The sequence below is a fragment of the Capricornis sumatraensis genome, chromosome 1, assembly GCF_032405125.1.
Source record: "Capricornis sumatraensis isolate serow.1 chromosome 1, serow.2, whole genome shotgun sequence".
NCBI lineage: Eukaryota > Metazoa > Chordata > Mammalia > Artiodactyla > Bovidae > Capricornis > Capricornis sumatraensis.
In genome coordinates, this window is record NC_091069.1 from 2,877,308 (window position 1) to 2,901,736 (window position 24,429).

General features: G+C 66.8%; 2 protein-coding genes across 3 annotated transcripts; one reads left to right on the forward strand and one right to left on the reverse strand.

Moving 5' to 3' along the window:
- Positions 1 to 1,124: 1,124 nt before the first annotated feature.
- AGPAT2 (1-acylglycerol-3-phosphate O-acyltransferase 2) lies at positions 1,125 to 13,182 on the forward strand. Of its 2 annotated transcripts, XM_068978496.1 has the most exons (6): positions 1,125 to 1,353; positions 9,052 to 9,185; positions 9,547 to 9,722; positions 9,983 to 10,078; positions 11,688 to 11,760; positions 12,527 to 13,182. In XM_068978496.1, the coding sequence occupies exons 1-6, from the start codon at positions 1,172 to 1,174 to the stop codon at positions 12,700 to 12,702; spliced, it is 837 nt and encodes a 278-aa protein (XP_068834597.1). In that variant the 5' UTR covers positions 1,125 to 1,171; the 3' UTR covers positions 12,703 to 13,182. The 2 variants fall into 2 exon arrangements, with proteins under 2 accessions (XP_068834597.1, XP_068834606.1); XM_068978505.1 differs by lacking the exon at positions 9,983 to 10,078.
- Positions 13,183 to 13,828: 646 nt separating this feature from the next.
- Positions 13,829 to 21,453, reverse strand: EGFL7 (EGF like domain multiple 7). The gene is made up of 9 exons (XM_068978518.1): positions 21,363 to 21,453; positions 17,656 to 17,777; positions 17,331 to 17,447; positions 16,226 to 16,341; positions 15,978 to 16,073; positions 15,680 to 15,844; positions 15,072 to 15,136; positions 14,356 to 14,518; positions 13,829 to 14,164 (listed from the first exon to the last, which is right to left on the reverse strand). Exons 2-9 carry the CDS (start codon positions 17,733 to 17,735, stop codon positions 14,142 to 14,144), a joined length of 825 nt encoding a protein of 274 aa, XP_068834619.1. The 5' UTR covers positions 17,736 to 17,777; positions 21,363 to 21,453; the 3' UTR covers positions 13,829 to 14,141.
- Between the last annotated feature and the right edge of the window lie 2,976 nt (positions 21,454 to 24,429).

Here is a 24,429-nt window from a genome sequence, read left to right on the forward strand (position 1 = left end):
CCACTCTCCTCAGGGAAGCCCTCGTCCCTCTGGGCCTGATGCCCCCCAGTCACCCCGTGATGGGCGATTTTGTACTTGTCACCCAAAACAGCGGTTTGGGGGCTTCAGCGAAGCATTTCAGCAACAGACGCCCCAGCATCTGAAATAGGGCAGAGGCTGACAACAACCTTTTGAAGGCCTCCAAGCACCACGTGTGAGGCCACTGGTCAATGGTAGCAAACCCAGGCCCAGGGCCACAAGTGGAGGGGCCGCAAGTGGAGGGGCCGCAGTGGAGGGGCCGCAAGTGGAGGGCACTCATGTACAAGGGAAACTTGGTGTTACAACCCAGGTCTGCTCCGAGATCTGTCGACGGCCCCCCAGGGGTGACCTGGGTCTGCTCTGAGATCTGTCGACCGTCGCCCCCCAGGGGTGACCTGGAGCTCCTCCCTGCAAGCCAGAGGCTGGCCGCACCACTGCCCTGCCAGGCTGGCCCACCCGCTTGAGTTGAACTCAGTCGCCCGATCCCTGGGCAAGCCTGACACCTGGGGCAGGAGATAACCTGCTGGCCTGGCGCCCACTGTTCGGCACCCAGGCCCCGCCCAGACACTGGCCTCCTGCCTACCCAGCCCGTCTTCAGACCACCCCTCCCCCCTAGCCTGGGTCTCCCCGCAGTCGCCAGAGGGGACCCGAAGGGGCAGGCCATCGGTTCGGTCACCGGGCGCCGCTCAAGGGCCCCTTTGTGCGGTGACCGGGCTGGCACGCGCCGTCGCGGTCTGGGCTCAGGGGCGGTGCCCGCGGTTGCGGAGGGGGGTGGGGTCCGGCCCGGATGTGGGGGTCTGCGGGGTGCCACGACCCAGGTCACACGCTGCGAAGGTGCGGGGGCTGGGGGCGGGCGCAGCGCCAGCGGCGGAGGGTGGGCTGGCGCCTGGGCAGGGGCACCGTCCCGGGACGGAGGGGCGGGGAGGGGCGGCGACCGCGCGGCGGGTGTGGAAGACGCGGGCGGGCGGGGCGCACCTCGCCGCTCCCTGGCGCGCCGCGCTCGCCGGCCCGGGCGCCCCGCCCCTCCGCCCTCGCAATAAGGGGCGCGGGCCGGGCGGGGCGAGGAGGAGGGCCCGCCGCCGCCGCCAGCCCGCGCGGCTGGAGCCCAGGCAGGCAGCCCGCGGCCCGCGCCGTCGGGGCTCCGGGCGCGGCTATGGAGCTGTGGCCGTGGCTGATCGCGGCGCTGCTGCTGCTGCTGCTGCTGGCGCAGCTGAGCCGCTCGGCCCGCTTCTACGCTAAGATCGGCCTGTACTGCGCCTTCTGCTTCACGGCCTCGGCGGTGGCCGCGGTCGTCTGCCTGCTGCGCCACGGGGGCCGGACGGTGGAGAACATGAGGCAAGGGGGCCGGGCGGGCGCGGGGAGGGGGGCCGCTTCCGCTTCCCTAACTTTCCCGTGTCCTTTCCCTTCTTCCTGCCGCGCCGCCTCTCCAGCGCTCCAGGAGTCGGGGGAGCTCGCCTACGCCCGAGGGGAGAGCGGGTCGGGGAGCGCGCTGGGGGGTGGGGGTGGGTGGGCTGCGGCCTGCGGAGCCCGCGTCGCCGGGTCCCCGCGCCCTTGCCCCCGGGCCCCGGCCAGGGGCCAGCACGGAGGGCTTTACAGAGGTCTGGCCCTCGGCGTCGCGCAGGGTGCCGGCGGCTCCGAGAGGAATGCGGCGGGGCCGGGCTGGCAGAGGCTCGGTTCCGCTTCCCCGTGGCGGGGGTGGGGGCTCGCCGCCGTGCACCGTCGCGCCCGGGTGTCTCAGCCTCCTCCCCGCCATCCCGCCCGCCCACCTGTCGGGCGATGAGCGCACCTGTGCTCAGCCCCTTCCTTCCGCTTAGGAAGGTGTGGTGGCTCCAGCCCGGGGGTGGGGGGGGTGGGGGGGGGTGGGGGTGGTTGGGCGGGGACTGCTGGCCCTTGGGGTCCAGCTTTAAGCCAGGGGAAAATGCAGTGGTGGCTGGGATATCCCCCTCCTCCCATCCCCGGAGTTGGGGAGCTTGCTGCGGTGGGGGTCAGGCTGGGCTGACAGGAAGAGTTGGAGATCTCTCCCGGGCGAGGGTAGGGGCTGGGGAGGCCACAGTGGCCCGAGAGGGGCTCCTTGGCCCTTTCCCCCGGATTCCGATGGGGAGAGGCCGTTGCTAACATGCCACCCTGTGGCTTTGGCAATGATGGTCTTTTGGCCGTGGCCTGGGGTGGGAATACTGTGGTCCCTGAGGCCCTCACCACCCCAGCGCTCACAGGGCAAGGGGTGAGGGGTCCTGGCTTTCTGCCCTTCCTGGCCTTGTCCATCTGAGCAGGCTGACGCTGCCAGACTGGCCTGCTCTGTACAGTTCTTCCCGGCTGTTTTCAGGAATCTGTGGCTCCCGCTGCCCCAGGAGTGGGCATGAGGACTAAGTGGGGAAGCCTGATGGGTGGGCCATGGGTCTCCAGTGCCCCCCCTGCCCTCCCCCGACCCCACGTGGCCCAGGGCAGCAGCCCAGGGAGCAGAGATCACAGGGGTGGCCCACTTGTTGCCTTTCCAGCTGTCTTCCCAAGCAGTCAGCTCTCTGAGATGGGGAAGGCCTGCATCCAGAAATAGGGGGTTCCTCAGGGCTGGGCCCTGCCGGCAGGGATGCTGGCCTGAATTTGAGGCCCTGGGACCCCCTGCAGACAGTGGGCTCACAGCCTGTGTCCGTTCCACACCTGCTGGGTGGGAGCCAGCCAGAGTGGGGCAGGGGGTGGTTTCCGACAGCAAGGGCTGGTGGGCTCCTCGGAGGGGCAGCTGCCCTCCCGAGGCCAGGCCCGAGGGTGGCGCGTCTGTTTCTGAGGCAGGAGGGGACCCTGAGCCTGGCTTGCGCTGCGTGCAGGTGGGAAGCGAGTCCTGGAGCAGGCTTGCAGCAGGCGTTCCTAGCGGTCACCTTCTCTCTCCCTGGCTCTGTGTTGTCTTTAAAAGGTCCAACTCGCTCTTCCAGGCCTGGGCTTGAAAGCTGCTTCCCCGGGGTGAGACTGGAGGTCACAGCCACCCTTTCTGATCATGGTGGACTGGCAGGCCGACCTGACCATCACTTGGCACCCCAGGCCTAGCCAGCCCCGTGGCCTCTGCTGCCTCGGGCTTGTTCCCCGAGCCCAGAGCCCAACTTGGCCCCCAGCCTCGCATGAGATTCGGGCCTGCTGGGACATCCTCCTCAGCTCAGGAGGGAGCTTCCTTCCCTGAGGCAGCCCCTGACTCAGGCTCTGCACAGGCCAACCCAGGACATAAGAGAGGTGCTGAGTCCTCCCCAGAGAGAGGCAGGCCTGGGGGTCTAGGAACCCACAGCCCCCTTCCCCTGCAGCCCCAGGTCCCACAGGGTGGGTCATAGTGATGATACCCACGGCTCCCCAGTGATGGCAGAGACGAGGGTCCCTGTGAACACGAGTTCCCCAAGGGACACGGCTGTGGAGGGCTGAGAAATGCAGAGGTCGTGGAGGCGCTGTGCCCCTCTAGGCGCTGTGCCCCTCCAGGGACAGGCACACGAGGACAGGTGAGGTTGGGGGGCCGTGTGGACAGGCTCCCTCATTTCAGGCCCGTCCTGGGCTGGACTGTGGGTGCCTGGCTGCCCCCCTCTCCTGTCTCACCCTGACTTCCAGAAAGGACTCTGCCCATCAGTTCTGTCTTGCACCCCCATGCACTGGCGGATGCTTCATCCTTAGGGAGAGGGGTTGTTCCTAGTCCCGTTTTATGGATGAGTCCGCAGAGAAGCAGCTTGAAACTCATGTCTCCGGGGGTTGGAGCAGCGGGGAGGCAACTGGTAGGTCCCAGAGCTAGGACGCGGCGGACCTGAGCTGCAGAGCTCAAGGATGACTTCAAGGTGGGTCTTTTCTTCGGTCTCACCCAGCATCGGGGCTAGGGGCAGCACTCTGGCTGCAGCCCAGGCTCGGGGAAGTCCTAAGTTCCAGGAGGGACAGCTCAGCTCCACCCACCCCCTCGCTTTCCCATCTTCCCTGTAACCAGCAGCCCGTCTCTGTGATGGGGCAGCCAAGGAGGCTTTGGCCACTGGGTTGTGAGTTTTGAGTGTGCTGGGCAGCGCTGGGAGCGGAGGGCCAGAGGCAGGCACTGTTGCGAGCACGCTGGGGCCGAGGCCAGGGACCCCCTCCCAGACTGGCGGGGGCCTGTGTGCCAGGCGGGGCTGGGTCCTCGTCCTGGGGGCAAGTGCCCTTATCACACCCACTGGGAAGAGAAGAGAGCGAGGCCCAGGATAGCCCTGCATGTTAGAACTGGCTTTGGATGTCGGATCAGGAAAGCAGATAACAGTACCTTAACGGAGAGAGTTTCCTTTCTCACACCTTCCAGGCAACCAGGACAGGGACCACAGCTAGGCTACAGGGTTGGGGGCAGGAGAGTGAGGCGCTGGATTGGTGGAGCCCCCACCTGCTCAGAACGTTGAGGATGGGCATTGCTGCAGCCAGGGCCTGGGGTGGGACGGTGGGGGCAGCCCTCCCCCTGGGCGGACTCCTGCAGGCCCGGAAGCAGAGCTCCCAAGATCTGGACACTGCTCGCAGCCCCACCTCCTTCCAGGCCTCTGGCCTCCACCCCACTCCTGAGCCCCCGTTAGCACCTCTGGGCACCCGCAGAGGCTAGCGCCCCCAGCTCCTGACCACCCAGTGTTCCGGCTCATCTGATGCTGGGGCCTCCTGTCCCCTGAGCAGACCGATGGCTCTGTGTGCCTGCCCTCCTGGCAGGGCCTTCCCGAGTGAGTTCCCCCAACCACCCCCATCCACCCCCGCCAAGTCGTAAGGCAAAGCCCACGGGGTCTGGCTGAGGACTTGGCACCACTTGGCCGAAATAGCTACTGGGTCTCCCCAGAGCTGTCTAGCCTGAGTTGGGGCTGAGGGCAAAGTTCAGCAGGTAGCCGAGACCTGACCTTGAACCACCTCCCAGTGGCCGGGAGCAGGTACCGGCTGGGGGAGGGGCTTCTTTCATTTACTTTGGATTCTTTTCTGCCTGCGTTGTCGCCAACATAGCCGCTGTCGGTGGAGGGCCCCCCTCATCTAGCTCGACCCCTCCACGACCTTCCAATCTCACGAGTGGAAACAAGAAGTGTAGGGAGGTCAAGTCCGTTGCCCAAGGTCACAGCTGTGAGAGGAGCGTCAGGCCCTGTCTGACCCAGAGCTGGGGCGGGGTCCGGGTGTCCGCAGATGAGCATGGCTGGTCCACGGAGGCTGGCTGCCAGGGCTTCGGCCCCAGGCCCCCGAGAATCCACACGTTTATGGCGCTTCCTTTGAGGCCAGCGGCCCCGATCAGGGTTAAGTGGAGGGCTCCTGAGAAAGACCCACGAGGGGCGAGAATGGCGCCTCTGCTTAAGGAGATCACTGCCCCTGTGGGTCTTGGAAAGGGGGGCAGGCCCCCCTGCCTTGCGGGGAGAGCTGGCACCAGTCATCCACCTGGCAGCTGCCTGCAGTGCTTCTGGAAGGCTGGGCCACCCGGCTTCAGGCAGCCTTGGCTCTGCCTCCCTGGGAAGGCAGGACTGGAGCTGGGGTGTGAACATTCCTGCCCACACCTGTGACTCCCACCCTGAAGCTGGGGCCCTGCGTCCTGTGGGGAGGGGCACTGGGGTCAGCTGGGCTCCGAAGAGGCCTGGGCTGGGCAGGCCTGGCTGCCTGGGGAGGGCGGCTGCTTGGAGCTTCCTGCTGGGAGAGAAAGGCAGAGCCCCTCCTGCTGGGGGTTGGGTGGGGGCCAGAGAGCCCCTTCAGCGGGTGAGGGGAGGCCCGCAGAGGAGCTAGAACCCTTCACCTGGCAACCCTGGAGCCATCGCCCCGCCTCCAGGTGGGCCTGTGCCTGGCATTTTCCATGCCTTTTTCCAAAGTCAGGTTTAGGGGTGGGCTCCAGCCCGTCCCGGCTTCCCCGCTGTGTGACTCTGGGCAAGTCGCTCGGCTTTGCTGAGCCTCCACTTCCCTGGTGCAGGAGTATATGACCTTGTGGGGTTACTGTCTGAGCGAAACTAGACAGTTGGCGTCTGTCCCCGAGCAGGCTTGGCAGGTAGCGTGGAGCGCCTGCTCTCGGGCGTGGGTGTGGGGCGTTAGTCCCTGCGGTTATGCATGTGCCGCACTTCAGGCCAGGACAGACCGGCTCTCCCTTCCCCGGGGCCCTGGAGTCTCTGCACAGCTTGGGCGGCCTCCCTCCTCTTGGAGGAAGCACTGTGAGAATGATACGACGTCCCCACCACTTTTACAGAAAACCTTGACAAGATGGGACAGTAGGAGAAGGAAGAGCGAGACCCCTGTGCCCGCCCCCCTGCAGGGAGTGACTGGTGGCCCCTCCCTGTGAGGAGCGTCGCTTGCTTCTGTCTGCTCCCCGGATGCCCCTTTCTTTTGCAGCTTCCTGTACTTACGTCAGTGGTGGTGTCTTTTAGTTTGAGTGCAGTTGTTTGTGAAATGTTGCGAGTTGCTCCCTGGGCCTGTTGATCCCTCCTGGAACCGTTTGGTCCTTGGGAGGTCTGCCTCAACTGGCATGGGAGAGGCCCCTGCTAGGCTGAGTATCACAGGATACTGTGATCACAGTATATACAGTATCTTTCATCACCCCCCACCCCCAAATACTGATCCTGTCAATTAGATACAAAAACAAAATATAGAGACGTTCTGGAGACGGAAGTTAGGGGCAGCTGCATCATACCCGTGTAAATGGTTTAAAATGATAGATTTTGTGTCATGTATGTTTCACAACAATTTGTTTCCTTTTGGCTGAGTCAGGTAGCATGGGGGATCTTAGTTCCCCAGTCAGGGAATAAAGCAGGGATCGAACCCAGGCCTCCCTGCATTGGAAGGGCAGACTGTTAATCACTGGGCCACCAGGGAGGTCCTTCATCACAACTGTTTAAGAAGAAGAAAAATGGAGCCAGCAGATACACCGGAGAGTGGCCCACTGTCCTTCCCAGATATAGCCTGGGACTTCGCCTGTGAGCTTGGCAGGGAAATGCAAATGACAGGTTTGCATTAGAAGTCCCGGGGATCAGTTGTCAGAAGAGGATTGCAGACCTCAGGCTTCCTAAGGGCTCTGCGAGGTGCTGCCAACCTGGCCTCCTCTGGAAACCTCTGCGGTCTCCCACCGCTGCCGGCAGCCTCAGGCCGTTTCCCGATGCCTGCCGGCACCGGCTGTCCTCTGCTGATCCGAAGGAACAGGACAGGGCTTCTCGTTTCAGTCTGCATTTCCTCTGATGGCTAGTGAGGCTGCGTGCTTCTGTGTTGTTGGACGACGCACGTTTTTTCCTGTTCGTGAATGGCCTGCTTGTGCCCCCTCCTTGGGTCAGTCAATCTTCACAATGACCCGAGAACCTGTCTCTTGGCAGTCGAGAAGCCCGAGGCTCCCCAGCTGAGATGGCCAGGCGAGGTCTCCTGAGAGTGTCCAGCCAGGGGCACCTCTGAGCCGGATGGGGACAAAGGGACAGGCCTGGCTCGAGCTGGCAGAGGCTTAGCGCTAAGGAGGACGGCCCGGCTTCCAGGTCCAGCAAGGCTGGCTGGCCCGACTGCGAGCAGCCAGGGCTCAGCTGCCTCCCTCACGGAGCGCCTCTCTCCCGCCTGTGCCGTGGGAGGAGGAGGGGAGAGAGGCTGTGTGGGCCAGATGCGAGCCTGCCTTTCAGACAGAGAGGCAGAGCCGATAAGATCCACTCATGTGAGGCTCAGAGGAGTCTTATCCACAGAGACAGAAGGTGGGTGCTGGGCCCGGGGCAGGGGGTGTGTGTGTAATGGGAATAGCGTATCTGTCGACTTGAGAAGATGAGAGAGTCCTGGGGACGGACGGGGCAGTTGTACAACGTGACCACACTTGAACTGCGTATTCAAACCAGCTCAGAGGGTATATCTTGTGCTGTGTGTATTTTACCAACACTTTTAAAGACTTGAGTGGCCCCGCCCTGAGCCTCTGCTCTATTGAGAACTAGCTCTGGGCCCAGGCCCTTCTGGCTGGAGTGGAAAAGGCCTCCCTCCTGGTCAAGACTGTGAAGAGCTCCCTGGCAGCGGTGTGTGTGTGTGTGTGTGTGTACAAATCTTGTGCAGGAAGTGGAAAGCTCTTGGGTCACTGGGAGCTTACCCTCAGCCCCCACCCACCCACGGGTGGGAAGGACCCCCAGAGGGCCTGCAGGAGCGGCAGTGGAGTGACCTGAAGCCTCGGGCTCCATCACCCCATGTGCACTGACCCCTGACTGGCACCTGTCCCGTGCCAAGTGTATGCAGTGTCAACCTTCTCCCTGCCAGCCAGCTACCCAAAGACAGGGACACGCTTGGTCTCCCTCACCCGTCACCTCCTGCAGGATAGGCCCCTTCAGATCACGAGTGCCCAGGGCAGCCTCCTGCCGGGAGCAAGGCCCGTGCACATCCTGGCTCCACTGGCATCCTTGTGTGACCTTGAGTGTGTGTGTGTGTGTGTGGAATGGGCAAGCTGCTGCTTTGTAGGACAAGGAGGCGTGAAGGCCATGTCACCTCGATGGTGCCCGCCAGGCCGGTCTCCCCAGCCGCAGCTCTTCCAAGCCAGGAAGCAGCCCTCAGCTCCTCGCCCAGGTCTCCGCTTGGTGCCCACGCTTCCCTTGCTTGGGTGTGGCTCTGCCTTGAGGGACGGGCACTTCCCGGGGGCCCCCCTGCCCCAGCCTCCTCTGCGGACAGCCTCTCCACATTGGCCCCTTCGGTCTCTGATGCAGCTGAGAACAGAGTTCGCCCAGCCCCGAGGGGTTCTCAGCCTCCATCCCTGCCGTTCAGCTGGGCCCCCGGCATGGGGTGACAAGCGGGACTCGGGGGGTGGAGGCTGGATGACAGGTGCAGATCCGGGTACACGGACGTGGAAGGGGGCATCCTTCCCACGGCTGGGTGTCAGGGTCCCCGAGGCCTTGCTTCCATGTGACCTTCATGTCACCGGCTGGGGAGGCGGGGGGCAGGGGGGCACTCGCCATCCTGCTGAGGGACAGGACCTGAAGGCGCTCGGAGGGGAAGGTGGGCTCAGGGTCAGTGGCCAGACTGCCAGGGTGGGCTGGGGGGGTCTCCGGGCTGTGTGCGCAGAGCCCACGTCACGCCAGAGCAGTGGCCCTCTGCTCACAGGGCCCGTCTCCCCCACAGCATCATCAGTTGGTTCGTCCGGTCCTTCAAGTACGCATATGGCCTCCGCTTTGAGGTCAAAGGCCGTGAGACGCTGGACGAGGACAGGCCCTGCGTCATCATCTCCAACCACCAGAGTATCCTGGACATGATGGGTGAGGCCGGGCTGCAGGGGGCTCTGCGGGAGGGCTGACCCTCCCCAGTTGCCCGGGGGTAGGGGGAGGCTGCTGTCCTACTCGGTGGAGGCTGGACCCAGCTGAGCTGGCAGGCGGGGGTTTGACACTGAAGGGAGGGACCTGCGCAGTGCCTGGACCTGGCGGGTAATGGACTGGGCAGCCTGTGGGGGGCCCCGGGCCCTGCTGCAATGCCCCCCCTGCTGGGAAGCAGAGGCTGAGGCCAGACGGTGCCCAGGGGCCAGGGGCACCCGAGGCCCAGGGCTGGCCCGCTTCTCCGTGGGGAGTGGCCCCTGAGCTGTGCCGTCTCCTCTTGTCCCTGCCTGGCGTCTGGCGCCCACAGGCCTCATGGAGATCCTCCCTGACCGCTGCGTGCAGATCGCCAAGCGGGAGCTGCTCTTCCTGGGGCCCGTGGGCCTGATCATGTACCTGGGGGGCGTCCTCTTCATCAACCGGCAGCGCTCCCAGACGGCCATGAGCGTGATGACCGCCGTGGGCGAGCGCATGGTCAGGGAGAAGGTGAGGGCCCGGGGCCGGGGCGCCCAGTACTGTAGACACTCATGCCCGATTGTGGTGTCAGGTTGGCCCCGAGGGTCAGTCCCTGCGGCAGAAGAACACGCCTGATCGCTGCGTGTCTGTGAATCGCATACGGAAGAGCCAGGCGTGGGGCCTCGCTTGTCAGCGGTGGTGGTCTCTGCTGAGAAGGGGGGGCTCCCCAGGGGTGGGTGCCTCCCTGGCGGCCTCCGGCTTTTGGGTGCAGCCTCCTGTCTCCTCAACAGCTCAAAGTGTGGATCTACCCGGAGGGCACGCGGAACGACAATGGGGATCTCCTGCCTTTCAAGAAAGGCGCCTTCTACCTGGCGATCCAGGCCCAGGTGCGTCGGGACTGCGGCCTCCTGGTGCGGCCGGGGTGGGAAGGGCATCCGGGCTGGCCCACAGCTGACGGTGACCTCCCGGCCGGCCGGGGCCACTGGCACTCGGGGACCTCCTGCCTCTGGACAGGCAGCACCTGTCTGTGAGCTGCTGTGGAGGGCAGTCCCTGGGGCCCCTTAGCCACTCTGAGCGTGAAGGCTGGCGCCTGGACAGCCCAGGACCAGCTGGAATGACGCTCATCACCTCCACACCTGCCCACGGAGCTCCAGCACCTCGCTTTCCCGCTGGCCAGGCGAGGGGGGCTGGGGTTGGCGTAAAGAAGGCCCACTGACTGGGCTGTTGGGAGGGCTCTGCCAAGGCCGCGTTCAGTCCCCCTGCACCCCTTGCTGGGGCAGGTTTGGGACTGGAGGGTGGGGGGTGGGGTGTGCACCAGGGCTCGCAGGGGCCAGGACAGAGTGAGTGGAGAGCCCGGCACGGGCCTTCGTGTTGCTCTGGTCCTTGACTTCTAGGGGTACAGTTTTTCCCGGGGATCTCGGGGGGATGGCGGGAGAGGCTTGGGGCACGTCCCTCCGTGGGGCGGGGCTCCGGGTGGGTTCGGGTGCCCTGTCTCATCCCCCGGTCCTGTGCTGGGGGCTGTGCGCAGGGGAAAGCCATCGGGGTAGGGGGGGCTTTCTTCTTGCCTGGTCAGGGTCAGGCTGCCAGCTGGGCAGGGCTCTGCCGTCTCCTGGGCTTCACCTGTGACAGGTGGCCTCGAGCACCCCCTGGTGGCCCCAGGCGAGGCTGGGAGAGCCTTCCTTCCAGAAGCTCCCAGCCTGCGCCGGGGTCGGGGGGGTGGGGGAGCTAGAGAGAGGGGCGGATGGGGCTGGGGACGGGAGCCTGGGCTCTGATCCCCGCCCTGCCTGAGCACAAGGAGGAGGACACCCCCGCTGCAGGCCCGGGGCTGGTGTCTCTATCCCTTTGCGGTGGAGAAGGGGTCACGGGGGTCATGGGAGAGAAGAGAAGAGCGGAGCCTTGGGGTATGGTGGGGCCAGGGCAGTCTCAGCCAGGACGCCAGGCAGCGTATTTCCTGTCAGTCCCCCGCCCCAGGGCTAATGATTACTCCCAGGTGCCATTCCCGACACTGGCACCACCACCGTGGACTTGGCCCTGGTGTCTTCCGGGAAAACCGGAAGGCCCTGCCCCCTCCCCTGGCTGGAGGTGCCCCCAGCTCCTCCCTGGGGTCGGGGGAGAGGCTGGGAAGGAAGAGATGGTCAGAGAGACCTCAGTTATTTCCTCTGGCTAAACTGGACAGGGCCCTGTGTCATCTCGGGACCCTTGGGGGATGTGGAATGTGAGTCCGGTGGATGTGTGCCAACCCAGGAAGTCTTCCTGGAGGAGGGGATACTTGGGTGAAGATGTGCAGGATGAGTTTACGGACTGGGGGCCACCCAGGGCACGAAGGGTGTCCCGGGGCAGTGTATGGAAGCACTCTGAGGCAGAGTGGTATGCCTGCCCGGTGGCCACAGGGGCCATGGGGGCAGGCGGGGCTCTGCCCCCGAGCTCGTCCCTGGGGATCAGGCTCCGCGGTCGGGCTGGGCTCCGTCCTCAGGCTGCCGCATCTGCTGTCCCTAGGTACCCATCATCCCCGTGGTTTACTCCAGCTTCTCCTCTTTCTACAGCTGTAAGACGAAGCTCTTCACTTCAGGTAGCCCTCTGCCCCCCTACACACACACACCTGCCACATGGGGGCCCGCCCACCCGATCTCAGTCCCTGTGACACCCAGACCCCGCTTCTGGGGGCCACTCCAGGCCGTGCCCCTTAGTGACTGGGGGAAGAAGGAAGGAGGCCCCGCCTCGAGCCCCGAGATCAGGGCTCCCAGGGGTGGGCAGAGGCCCAGCTCCACACACATGGGCTGGGCCGTGCCCACAGTTCCAAGGGCCTTAAGGGGTGCACTTCCTGTGCCCGGGGTGGGCTCCGAACCAGTGCATCCAGGCCCGACTCTCAGGCAGCAGCCACCCGGGGACGCCCTTCACGCCCCCTGCCACGGAGCTCAGGACCTCCCTCCATCCTTCCCTCCAGACCCCCACGCGAGGGTGCCTGGTGCCCAGGTGGGAAGTGGGGTCCAAGGAAGAAGCTGCCTGCCCCACACCCAGGACCCCGAGGCCGCCTGCACCCCTGTGGATCGCAGGCGGGGGCTGCCCCGGGGCCTCCTGAGGGAGGGGATATCCTGGAGGCTGAGTGGTCCTCACGAGGCGGCGCGCGCTCGTCCACGCCCGCTGTGAACGTGCCTGAGAGCGTGTGTGCGGCTGTCAGTGATTCTCAATTAAGAGCCAACTGCCGGAGCCCAGGTGTCGGGAAGAGCCCAGTCCAGCCCAGGCCCTCGGGAGGCCGGCAGATGCCTGAGACGGGGGGAGAGAGGCCCCCCGCAGGAGCCCCCCAGGCACCTGACGCCCCCACCCCGCCCCCACAGGGACCATCCAGGTGGAGGTGCTGGACGCCGTCCCCACCCGTGGTCTCACTGTTGCCGACGTCCCCAAGCTTCTGGACACCTGCCATCAGGCCATGAGGATGCGCTTCTTCCACATATCCAAGATCCCCCAGGAGAACGGGGCCCCCTTGGGGCCCGACGCCCAGGAGGCCCAGTAAGCGAGGCCCGGGGCAGGGGAGGACCTGGCTGGACAATGGACAGAGGGGCTGCCCCCCCACCCCGCCCACCAGACACCACTGTGTCCCCTCTAGCCTTCCCCCCCGGAAGCGGGGCCTCTCTTCCTGCACTGCCTTGGGTCCAGGCCCCCCGATGTCCCTGCAAGGGAGAGTCAGCCCCCCAAGCTCTGAGGGCAGGGCCTTGCCCAGCCCTGTGCCTCTGGGGTCTAGCGTGGGAGCAGGTATGGACCCCCATGGGCTGACAGGGCAGGGCCAAGCTGCCCGGCCCCACCCTCCTGCCCAGGCCTGCATCAGGCCCTCAGGGAGAGGTGGGCTCAGGGGCTGGGACGCCTGGGCTCACGCCCCCCGGTGGCTCATGGCAGCTGGGCCTCAGGGAGCCAAAAAGCAGGGTCTGCGGCTCCCGCCCGCCCTGGGGAGCGAGTCCGCTGAATGGGTACTTGCTCCTCACTGTTTTTATAAACGGACTCTTGGAAGTGCCTGCTGACTCGTGCTCACTCAGAGGGTGGGCGCGGCTGCCTCGGCTTCCCACCCTCAAGCTGCCCACGCTTCCCGTGCCCAGCCGTCGCCCTGGGCAGTGTTCCTGCCAGGGTTGGGGCCACAGTCACCCTGCAGGGCTTTCTTCCGTTGGGGGTGGCAGGCACGCCCGGGGTTGGGCAGGCACGTCGAAAGGAGACTAAAGATCTGCTCTTTGGCTGCCGGCTGGGGGTGGGGCCAGCTGGTCACCTTCACTGAAACCACGCCCTCCAGCCCCCCTGGGGTGAAAATGAGTCGCTCAGTCCTGTCTGACTCTTTGCGACCCCAGGGACTGTACAGACCATGGAGTTCTCCAGGCCAGGATACTGGAGCGCATAGCCATTCCCATCTCCAGGGCATCTTCCCAGCCCAGGGATCGAACCCAGGTCTCCCGCATTGCAGACGGATTCTTTACCAGCTGAGCCACAAACGAGAGAGGGCACCGAGACCCTGTCTAGGGGGGCCCGGGGGGGGTGGTGGGTAGCGGCTGGCAGCCTCCCTGCCAGCTCCAAGGCTGTCTGCCTCTCTCCCAGCACCTGGCTGTCGGCCTGGGGGAGGCCCGTCAGCTTCAGGACGCTCCCCAGACGCCTTCGTGGACACAGCAGTTCAAGTCTCGCTTTATTCTGACAAAGGATAGGGTTTCCCAGTGAGAGGTGCCGGCCCCAGGCCCTGGGCAGGGCGCCTCGTACCGTCCTCGGCCGTGGACCCACAGGCCCTGAGAGTCGGCCGGGGTGCAGGGGGCTGGCTGGCTGGGGCTGGATTCACACAGGACGAGCCTCACTCCACCCCGCCCCAGGTGGGGGCCCTGGGGCTTCCTTGGTCAGCAGAGGTGGGGGGGGGCGGGGCGGGGCGGGGTGAGGAGAGCCTCTCCAGGCTCTTGGTTGCCAGGACTGGTCAGGTTGGGCCTGTCACACCTCCTTCTTGCAGGAACCTGTGGGTGGATGGGGGATGGGGTGGGATGGGGTCAGAGGTCACCGTTTCTCAGCACCTTCTGGCCAGCCAGACCCGCCCACTTAACGCATGGCGGCCCCGCCCTCCACCCTCCGACCTCTGGGTGGGAGCAGGGGTCCTGGGCTGTGTGTGTTGGGGGCCGGGGGAGGTCACGGGCCCCGCAGCACTCACAGGAGCCCAGCTGCTCCTCCAGGAAAGAGATCTGCTCGCTCAGAGAGTCGATGCGGTCCAGCTGCTGGAGGGAGTGGGCCAGGAGGCTGCCAGGGTCAGGGAGTCCGTGCTCCAGGGCGCGGGAGGCCAGGCTGTGCAGTGGGGCCAGCACGAGCTGCAGCTTCTGTGGGGTGGGCAAGGCCCCGGGGAGCCGGCGGGGAGACCTGTGTGACCCTGGGCCAGCCCCTCACCCTGTCCGTTCCGTAAGGATTTAAGGACAGTAGGGTGGCCAGCAAGCAAGGCACTGCCAACCCGCAGACCCAGGTCCAGCTGCAGGGCCCCGCAGTGTCCACCAGAGGGGGCTGCTGCGCTGGGAGCCCCCGGAGGCTGGTGGACACAGTGATGTCACACGGGCCAGCTTGGCCAAGGCCTGGACCCCTAGTCAGAAGGGCTGGGGGAGGGGAGATGGGCTTCTGAGGGGGTCTCAGGTCAAGGACCTTGTGGGAAGGCCTCAGGGCACTGTCCCTGTAGGGACAAAGGCAAGGCATGGACTGGACCGAGGTTCTGGCTCTTGGTGGGGTCTCCGCCCCATCACGTCCTGGGGTCCCAGACATCGCCTGCTGGGCACGGTGCCCAGACCAAGGGCACCCTAGAAGCCGCTTTGCCAGGACACCCCCATGAAGCCCCACTCCCAGGCTGAGCCCCACCGACCCTGGGGATCCCTGCCCGGGCCTCACCTCCTCCAGCACGTCCACCCTCGACTGGAGCCTCTGTACTTCCTCCTTGGCCTCACTGTCCGCTCCTGGAGAGGGCAGCTGCAGAGTCCAGGAGGCCCGCTCCCCGCCCTGCGCCCCCCACCCTGGGCCAGCCTCACGGCCCCATGCAGGGGGGCTCCCGGTGTGGGGCCCGGCCCTGGGGACCAAGTTCAGCCCCAGCTCCTGTCGTGTGAGTCCTGCCCCGGCCCCGCCTTCCTCCAGGGCCTCACCCGCGCCCGCCCCCCAGGGGCCAGGGTCGCCGCCGTGCTCAGGGTGGTCTGGGCCGATGTCCGTGCGCGCGCTCCGTGCTGGGCTGCTGACGGCGCATTATTACTCACGGTACGAGTTTGAAGTGTCACAGCGCGTACCAAAAGTAATAATGTCCCGTCACCAGCGGAGGTGCTGTGTCTCCGGCTGCTCGGCGAAGGGACCCCGGGTGGCTGCGGCTGAGCTGAGGCCCTCCCCACCGTCCCCGCGGGAAGCCACGGTGCAGCCTGCCTCCAGGATCCCCATCATCACCACCGCTCCCCCGGCCCGCCCTGCCCACCCCCAGGCACAGCGGCAGGAGTGGCATCTAGAAGGCACCTTACCTGTCACGGGGTCAGGGGTCACCCTGGGGGCCCCTCTCTCAGGCAGGCAGACTGCCCCGTCCACAGATGGCCGGTGCCCCTCCCTACACTGGCACCAGTAACTGCCTGCCGTGTTGACACAGCGCTCGGGACAGCCGCCCCCTCCGGCGCTGCACTCGTCCACATCTGCAGGAAAGGGGGTGTCAGGCCTGAGCACCTTCCCGGAGCCCCCTCAAGACCCACCCCTCGGGGCTGCTAGGGCCTGTAGGAGGTGCCCGGGGGCTCCCTCCCCCTCTGGGTGGCCGAGTACCAGCCTCACCTGTCTGGCAGGTATCGCCCTGCCACCCTGCAGGGCAGTGACAGCGGCCAGGCTGGACACAGCTCCCTCCGTTCTGGCACGGTGGCTGGCATATTGCTGTGGGGGTGGGCAGGCCTGTCAGCAATGCAGGAGGGTGCCCGGGGCCCCGCTTGGGGGGTGGTGTGCAGCCAGGGGATGGGTGCCATGCAGGGCCCGCTCTTGCCCTGCTGGGCTCTGCTTCCCTGACACTGGGCGCTCCGGGGACTCACCTGCCCCACAGGCCCCCGGCACCCCACCGGTCCTCTTCCAGCCGGGGCAGCAGGCATAGCGAGGCCGGGCAGGGGCTGGCCCGGGGTGGCGGCGGTAGGCGGTCCTGTAGAGGGTCCTGAGGGGGCGGTGGCAGCTCAGAAGGGCCTATGGCCCTCACGGTGAGGCAGCTGGGGGGATGGGGGCTCTGTGCTGCCACCAGGGCCCCCCCCACTGGGGCCTGGTTTCCCCACCCCGTCACCACATCCGCCTGCCTTCTGGGCTGGCTCCAGCCCCATGCCATTCAGAAGCTGCACGAGCCATCTCCCCAGCATGGATGAGGCCAGCAGCTGTGCCCCCAGAGCGCCTCTACCCCCGGGGAGGGCAACTCGGGGTCCCCGCCCAAGCCGCCTTCCTGGCCCAGGCTGCCCTGTGGGCAGAAGCCCAGCGGAGCCTGGGGTGGAGTAGATTGAAGTGGTGCCTCGGAGGGAGTCTCCTGTTCTGGGGAGGTTCTAGGCCCTGAGGGAAAGGGGCTTCCCACCCTGTCCCCGTCCCCCATCAGAGGTCCTTAAAAACTTCACAGAAAATAGAATCTTTCCCAACCACATCACATCCCCATAGCAAAGAGCGAGAGATTCTGCCCCCCACCCGCCCCCCAGCCCATGCTGGCTCAGACTGGGACGTGCTGGGTCTTGGGGGAGGGGAAGGATCTCCAGCTGTAACTGTCGGGGGGCTGCCAAGGGGAGGGGGTGCTCCCTGGAGCCCAGAGGGCAGGGCCAGGAAGAGGCAGACTTCAAGGAACCAAGTGGGTAAAATCTTGCAGCCAACAATGCTGGGTGGAGGGGGAGTGTCCCCAAAGTGGAGGGGAGCAGACAAAATGGGGGACCCCTCTAAAATGAGGGTTGGGGGGCCGGTGTGCCAGACAGCCCTGGAGTGGCTGGTTCTTGCGGTCACGGCAGTCACTTCCTGAGTCCGGGGCCACCCAGGTGACACGAGGCTCCGTCTCCAGATCACACTCGGACCCAGCCTCCGCAAGGCCTTTCACTGCTCGGGGCCTCGGTCTCCCTCCGGGGGCCCTCCCAGCCCCGGGGCTCGCGTGTGGCAGGCAGCAGTGGGGGCAGCGCTCACCGGTAGGTGCTGCAGGCTCGGTACCCGTCGCAGGTGGTGAGGAAGGGCTGGTATACACGTTGCACAAAGGACTCGGACACGGGGCCCTGGGGAGCCCTGACGACACACACCCTGCGTCTGCGGGGGGCGGGGGGAGAGACGGGGCCAAGAAGTCAGCAGGGGGCTCCCAGGGCTGGGACCCTCCACCCCGGAGCCCAGGGGAGCCGGGCATCTGGGCAGGGGATTCCCCGCTGGCACGCTCAGCAGGGGCTGCAGGGAAGCGTCAGCTCCCTGGACACTGGGGGCTGCCCCCGGGGAGGGCTGAGGGCCCCGAGCCCCGGCTCACCCAGGCCGGTAGACGTGCTCCGCGCTGCCCACGGCCAGCACCAGGACCCAGAGTGGAAGCAGCTCCTGGGAGCCCCACATGGCCCGAGTTTCCGGGTGGAACGGCCTTCTCCTCGGGGTGGCCTGGAGCACAGAGCGCAGCCCTGTAAGACCCTCTGCTGGTCCCCCCTCAAGCTGGCACCACAGGAGAGACGGTCCCCTCGGCTCGTGATGCCTGCTCGGCTCAGCCGCTTTGCTGGGGCCTCTCACCATGGCGGGGGAGCCCCCACGGCCAGTGCCAGCTCTCCTCACCCCCAGCCCACCTGGACAAGGAGGCTGGCCCTCACTAGCCACATACAGCCCACCCTTGGACCACAGAAGGGCCAGGACATCGGGGTCTGGAAATGGAAGCTGACGCCCTTGCCTGGGGAGAGATGCACCTGGGCCCTGCTGGGCTTGGTCAGGTTCACCTGGGAAGGCGGGGGCCGAGGGGGGACTACCCCTCCCTCCCCTGGCTGGGCTTGGGGCCCTCCCACAGCAGGGCAGGGCTTGTACCCCAAACCTCGGTCTGCACATGGGGCATCCGGGGCAGGCCTGAAACCCACCCCAGCTGGCTTGGCCCTGGCAGCCTTCAGGGACCTCATGTGCCAGGCCTGGGAGCCTGGGGCTGTAGGTGCCCGGCAGGCAGGAGGTCCTCCTGGGTTGGGCCCGGGGCCTGCCCTTGGGAGGGGTCACTCCTATGCTGGGGCCTGAACCACCGTGCAAACCGCCTCCAGGCCTCCCAAGACTGGCTCCATCAGGCCCCGGACAGTGGGGGGGTTGGAGCAGCACCCCACCTGCCAGTGGAGCCGATCACATCCCTGTCCTGGCGGCGGGTGGGAGCCAGGGAGGCTAGAGAGCAATTTCTGGGACTGAGAGAAAGCCTAGCCCAGAGTCAACAAGCCAAGCTGAGTGACAAGCCAAGGGGACTGGAGCGGGGCTGCCGTCGCTGAGTGCCAAGAGTCTGGGGAGCGCGCTGCTCCCCTGCTCTGGGAGCACCATCTGAGGTCCCCCAGGGTCCCCCGAAGGACAGGGCACAGGAAGGAGCCTGAACTTGTGCGTGTGCTGGGGGCAGGGAGCAGAGCCTGGGTACAGTCACCTCCCTCCCTGGCACTCAGCTTCCTCTGGCTCTGTCCCATAGACAGGGACCACCATGAGCATCGCTGAGCCCTGTATCCACACTGGGGTTCAGCTGGGCGCTCGGTCCAGGCCCTCACCTGCCGCACCGCCTGGCCCACTAGGGTCCTTCCTGCGAGCCTCCCCCCCATGCTCTGTTGGTGGCCTGAGAGGGGAGGGCTGGGTGGCCGAGCAGGCAGAGGCTGCAGCGGGCAACTGAGGTGCTGGATTTAGTTTGGGGACACCAGGGGGTGGCTGCTTCTTGGCAGTTTCTGGGCTGGGGTACATCCTGCAGTCAGGCGGTTCAGGGGATGAACTCTGCAGGGGGGCACCCTGTTAGGGACACACTTGGGGGCCTGGCACTCCTGGCAAGAATTGAAATGAGGGGGGACAGGTGGTCCTGGGAATGGGCCCCGGGAAGGCAGAGGTGGGCCAGTGGGCTGGCAGCGCCGGGCGGGGGCCTCCCGGCTTTGGCAGACCCTGAGGGCACCCACACTGGGCAGTTGGGTGTCCCCTCGTGCACATGTGACTGTCCTCCACAAACACCCACCCAGCACCTCCGGTACCTATGGAAAGCTGGCTAGGAAGGAAGGAAGTGTTTTTTCAGAGGAGAGACTGGATTTTTGAAAGTCATGCTTTTCTCCTAGCCCAGAGGAAGCGGCTGGCTCTGGCCTCCTGCGCTGGGGGCGAGCAGTCTCATTTCCCTTTGCAGTTACAGCTCCACGGGGGCGGGAGACAGGGCAGGCAGGCAGGCAGGGAAGGGGGACCCATGCTGCCTCCAGGATGACAAGCAGTACTGCCCCATCCCCTCTGAGGGTCTGCAGGAGCCTGCCCCCACCTGCCCGGGGTTGGGGGGATGGTGCACCGCGCAGCCGCCACTCGCGGAGACTGAGTCCGCAGAGCAAGGGGCCTGACTTTGGGTCCCCCCTTCCACCGTGAGGGGTGCTCTGGACGTCAGGACCGGGGGTGGTGGATATGGGGACGCGGGGTGAGATGCCTCCCTGGGGGTGCGCCCTCTCCGCTGCCCACCCCACGCCTCCCCTTTCCCCCTGCATCGTGGGAAGCAGGAGCGAGGGGGAAGTGACCCCCTCCGGCCACCTCAGGGTACAGCTAGCCTGGGCTGCGGGGTCCCGGGCCCGCCGGGCTGCGGGCCAAGCCCTAGGGGAGCCGCAGGGCCCGGATAGGGGGATAAGGGGCCGCAGCGCCCCCCACCCCGCGCAGGGACCCCCCCACCCCTTGTGGCAGGGCCCGGGTCACTCGTCACCAGCAGGGGGCGCCCTTTGCCAAGGCCGCTGGGCCCATTCTCCGGACCCGGGGACCGGGCTGGGGGTCGGTGCCCGCGGGGCAGAGCCCGGAGCTCCGGGCCGGCTCACCTCCGGGCTCCCTGCGGTCGCTCCGCGTCGCACCCCCCCCTACCCCGCCCTCCCTCTCCCCGCGGCCCCAGCTCCGCGAGAGGCCAGGGCCCCCGCCTTCCCGGCCCCAGCCCCCCAGACCCCAGCCCGAACTGTGAGCACACCCCCAGCCCGCGGCGGTCCCCGCGCCCCCAGCCAGGAGCCCCGCTCCCTCCACACTCACCGCCCAATCCGGGGCGCGCACGCGCCGCTGCCGCCACCGCGCCGAGGGGCCCGGGCCCCGCCCGCCCGCCAAGCCCCGGCCCCGCCCCGCCCGGCCCGCCCCCAGCCCGCCCCGGGCCCCGGGTGGGCGCCGAACCCCCCCGCCCGCCCCCATTGCGCAGGTTGGGAAACTGAGGCTCCTCGGCAAACTGCGCCCCCGGGGCCGGGCAGTGAGTCAGCTAGAACCGGGGCTCCTGACGCACAGCCCGCCCCCGATCGCTGCCGCCCCTCCCAGCCCGCTCCCCGGGACGCAGGGCTGAGACTGCGGCCGGGTGCCCGGAGGCAGAGCCCACGCGAGCCGGGGGGTAGCTAGCTCTCGACCCCCTCAGGCTGAGCAACGACTCCTGGGGATGGCCATCGCAACAGGGCGGCCAGCTCACTGGGCACCAGGGGTTGGCTAAAGGAGACGGCTGCTCTGCAGCCACACGTGGGGTGAACGGCAGTGACCCGCGGGCACATAGACTTCTAGAGATGGGGGGTGGTGAGATGGGGCTGGCGGCCTCAGCAGCACCCTGGTGGCTCCTAGGTGTGTGCTGAGCCTCGCTCCCGGCCAGTGTGCCAGGTTAGGGGGCCTGTGGGGCTTCCACCAGGCTCTGCCTTTGTTCAGGACAGTTGGGACCACCTTTGAGTGTGCCTCAGGCCCCTGAGGAGTCCCCCTCAGGGGGCTCCCGGGCCATCCCCTCTCCTGTCCAGGCCCCTCTGCACGTTTGCAACGTGGGCTGAAGCAGCCCCAGGTGGTGGAGTGGGCAGCAGGGCCCACTGTGTGGCCAGCGCGGTGGGGACCAGGTGTGGGGCTGCCGGCCCTCCTGAGAACCCTGTCATTTGAGCACTGGGATTATCCCAGCCCTCCCTGGGCCTGCCTGTCTCAACAGTGTCTTCCTCGAACCCGAGCCCCGGCCCTGTTTACCTAAGTGCATGTGTGTGCAGGTAGAAGGTTCCTGCTGCTGCCCTGGGCACTCACCTGGGGAAGGGGGCTCCCTCATGCCCTGGACGCTGGTGGCAGCAGCTCTTCTGGGTGTTGGGGGCCACCCGTGCCTCCCTGGTGCCGGGGTCTGTGGGTCAGACACACAGCCTTGATTCCCCCTGACATGCCAGGGCAGGTGGGGTGGGGGGCCAGCGTCCGTGCCGCTGAGGGCCCTCAGCCTTAACTTGGCCTGCAGACCCCTACCCTCAGATGGTCATTCAGCTCTGCACACACCCTCAGCCTGGCTGTGTTCATTGCTAGGGGATCCTGAGACCCCCAGATGGAAAGCTTCTCTAGGCAGCTTGGGGTGCTGGGTGGGTGTCCTGTGGGTACATGGGGAGGGGGCCTTCGAGCAGAGCCAGCAGTTCCAGGGCATCCGGTTCAGGCCTCCCTTGGTGCCCAGGAGGAGAAGGAAGGGGCCTGAGGTGGCTGGACGGGAGCCCCCTCCTGGACCAGGGGGCCTGGAAGCCCCTGGAAGATGCTCTGAGTGCGGCTGGGGAAGCCGCTGCTGGGATGCTAGGATGGTTGAAGGGGCGGGGGTGCCCGGCCACGGGAGCTCTTCCCTCCAACCCTAGCAGGCAGTCCCAGGCAGTAAAGAGTTCCAGGCCAGGCCTAGGGGGGACAAAGGGGAAAGCTGCCCTGCTCCATCCCCTGCCCCCATCCAGCCCCTGAAGCTGGTCACATGACCCTTTGACCTCTGGGGCCTGGAGCGCTGGTCGGGCTGGTCCTCGCTTGGCTGCTGAGCTGGATGGTGGGTTAGCCTCTGCTTTTTCCGCTGGAACGTGGGTGCTCGTCATACATGCCGGGGCGGACGGGCAGGGCCCAGGAAGGTCCCTGTGCCCCCTTGGGGACCTGTGCTGCTCCGGGTAGGAGGCTCCTGTAGGGTGCCAGGGGGGCCAATGGAATGCCCACACTGTGCCCCACCAAGCTGTCCCTCTCCCCGACCCCCAGCCAGCCCCACAGAAGGCAGGGGGCTCCCCCCACAGCCCATCCTGGCTGCAGACTTGGCTTTGGGGTTCCTGTCTCCCCTCTGGCATCTGTCCCCGACACCCTTGGGGTGTTTGCCCACCCCTGGGGGATGCCCTTGGGACACACAGGTCCCAGAGAAGAGGGGTCAGTGGGGCCAGGGGTGGGGGTCCTGCTTCCGACCCCAGGGGCTTCCCCGGGAGAGCAGGGTGGCCCAGGAGGGGGCTCGACGGCAGGGTCACCACTGCACTGGCTCCCCTTCCAGGGGTCACGGAGCTGCTGGGCTGCCCAGCACCAAGAACGGGGGTGGAGCAGGCCAGGCTGGCGTCCAGACCGGGCCGCCCTAGTGGGTGCCCTTGGCCAAGGTGAGGATGGCACCAGTAGGAGTGCCGATGAGGTGGCCCCGGAGTGGAGAGCCCTCGGCGCTCAGCCCACAGGTGCCTGTGGTCAGCGGAGCCTGCCAAGGGCGCTCTCCCCGTCCTGCCTGCTTCCCGTCCCTGCAGAGCTGCCCCTGCCGTACCTGCTGCTGCCTGCAACCTGGCTCGGCTGCCTCCCCGGGCCGGGGGTGGGCCCTGCCGCCCCTCGCCCGCCACCTCGAGGCGCCTCCGGAGGCCACCCGCCTGTCCGGTCCTCGGGAGCCTGCTCCTGGGCCATGGGGATGGCTGCCTCGGGGCAGGGAGGCTCCTCCCGGGACGAGGAAGGGCGGCTTTTTATGCTCCGTCCCGTGTAAATCGGGATTGGGATGGGCCCTTCCCGGCCGGACTTCCTGTGTGTGCTGCCCGCTGATAACGGGGTCTGTCAGTGAACAAACAGGAGGCCGAGGGCGGGCAGGGGGCTGCGGGGGGGCGGGGGCCGGCTGAGTGGCTGGGGCAGGGCTGGGGGAGCTGCCCCCTGGGGACTTCAGTGTCTAATCCTGAAGCAGCCGCAGACTTTGCTGGGGCCCACCTGGTGACCCTGGGGCCCGACTAGGCCCACGTGTGTTGGGCGTGGCTGGCACCCAGCGCCATCCCGAGGCTGGGGGTCTACCAGGCTGGCAGGGCTCCGCAGACGGGCCCATTTGTCCTGTGACTCCTGGGCCCTCAGACATGTGTGCTGGGGCCCAGGGCTGGGAGCAGCCAGGGCAGGCAGCAGGTGGGTGAGGGAGCTGGGGGTCTGAGAATAGCCTGTTCCCTGGGTTCCTGGTGCCCTGAGTGGCCGTGGTCCGGGGAGAGGCAGGGAGCACAGACATCAGCCCAGGGCCTTCTCTAGGAATGAATGGGGCGGTGAGCTCCTTGCTCCAAGGGTGAGAGCCCCCGGTCCCACTTCGGGGGCCCTCGCTAGGGGAGGACAAGAGGTGTTCCCTGGCCTCTCGAGCTCCTGAGGCTGGGGAGGGCATTGTGGGGGGAGCCTGGGTGGCCACAGAGGGTGCTCCCTCGGGCGCTCCAGGTGCTCCAGCCCCAGGCCAGACCCCCAGTTCCCTCCTTCTGGCAGTGCCCCAGTGGCTGTGCTCTGGCTGGGTGGGTGCCGCAGGGGAGCTGGGCAGTGACCGAGGACACAGCTGGACACGGCTGGCTGAGGGCCCTGGGTGAGCAGGCCCCCAGCCCGCCATCCTCGGGGCTCAGCCCTCACCCACCCACAGTCTGGACACCCTCATTTCTCTGGCCTTGAGCACCTCTGCTCAGCCTTGCCTCCCTCCACCCCACCTAGCTCGACGTCCTGGCCAAGAAGGGAGCTGGGGCAGATCGGGAAATTCCCCCCGGAGTGCTGAGAGCCAGAGGGAGCCTGCCCACCCTTGCTGGGGGCGGGAGGTCTTGGCGGTCAGCCCAGACTGCTCTCTCCCCGCCCCCCTGGGAGGGTGTCCTGTAGGCGAGGCTGTGGTCAGCACAGGACCTTTGCTTCTCCTGGCCTCAGTTTCCCCATCTGTTCCAGGGGGTCAGGTGAGGTGCCCCAGTGGGGCGGCTGTGACTGCCGAGGAGGTGGCCGGCCCTTAAGCACTGCCGGATGGTGTCTGGGGGCTCACCCCCCACCTCTTCCTGCCAGCCCCCTGTGGCCTGCCCTTGCTCCCCGGCTCTCTCACCCAAGGGCCCAGCTGCCCAGGAGGGCTGTGTGTCCTGCTGAG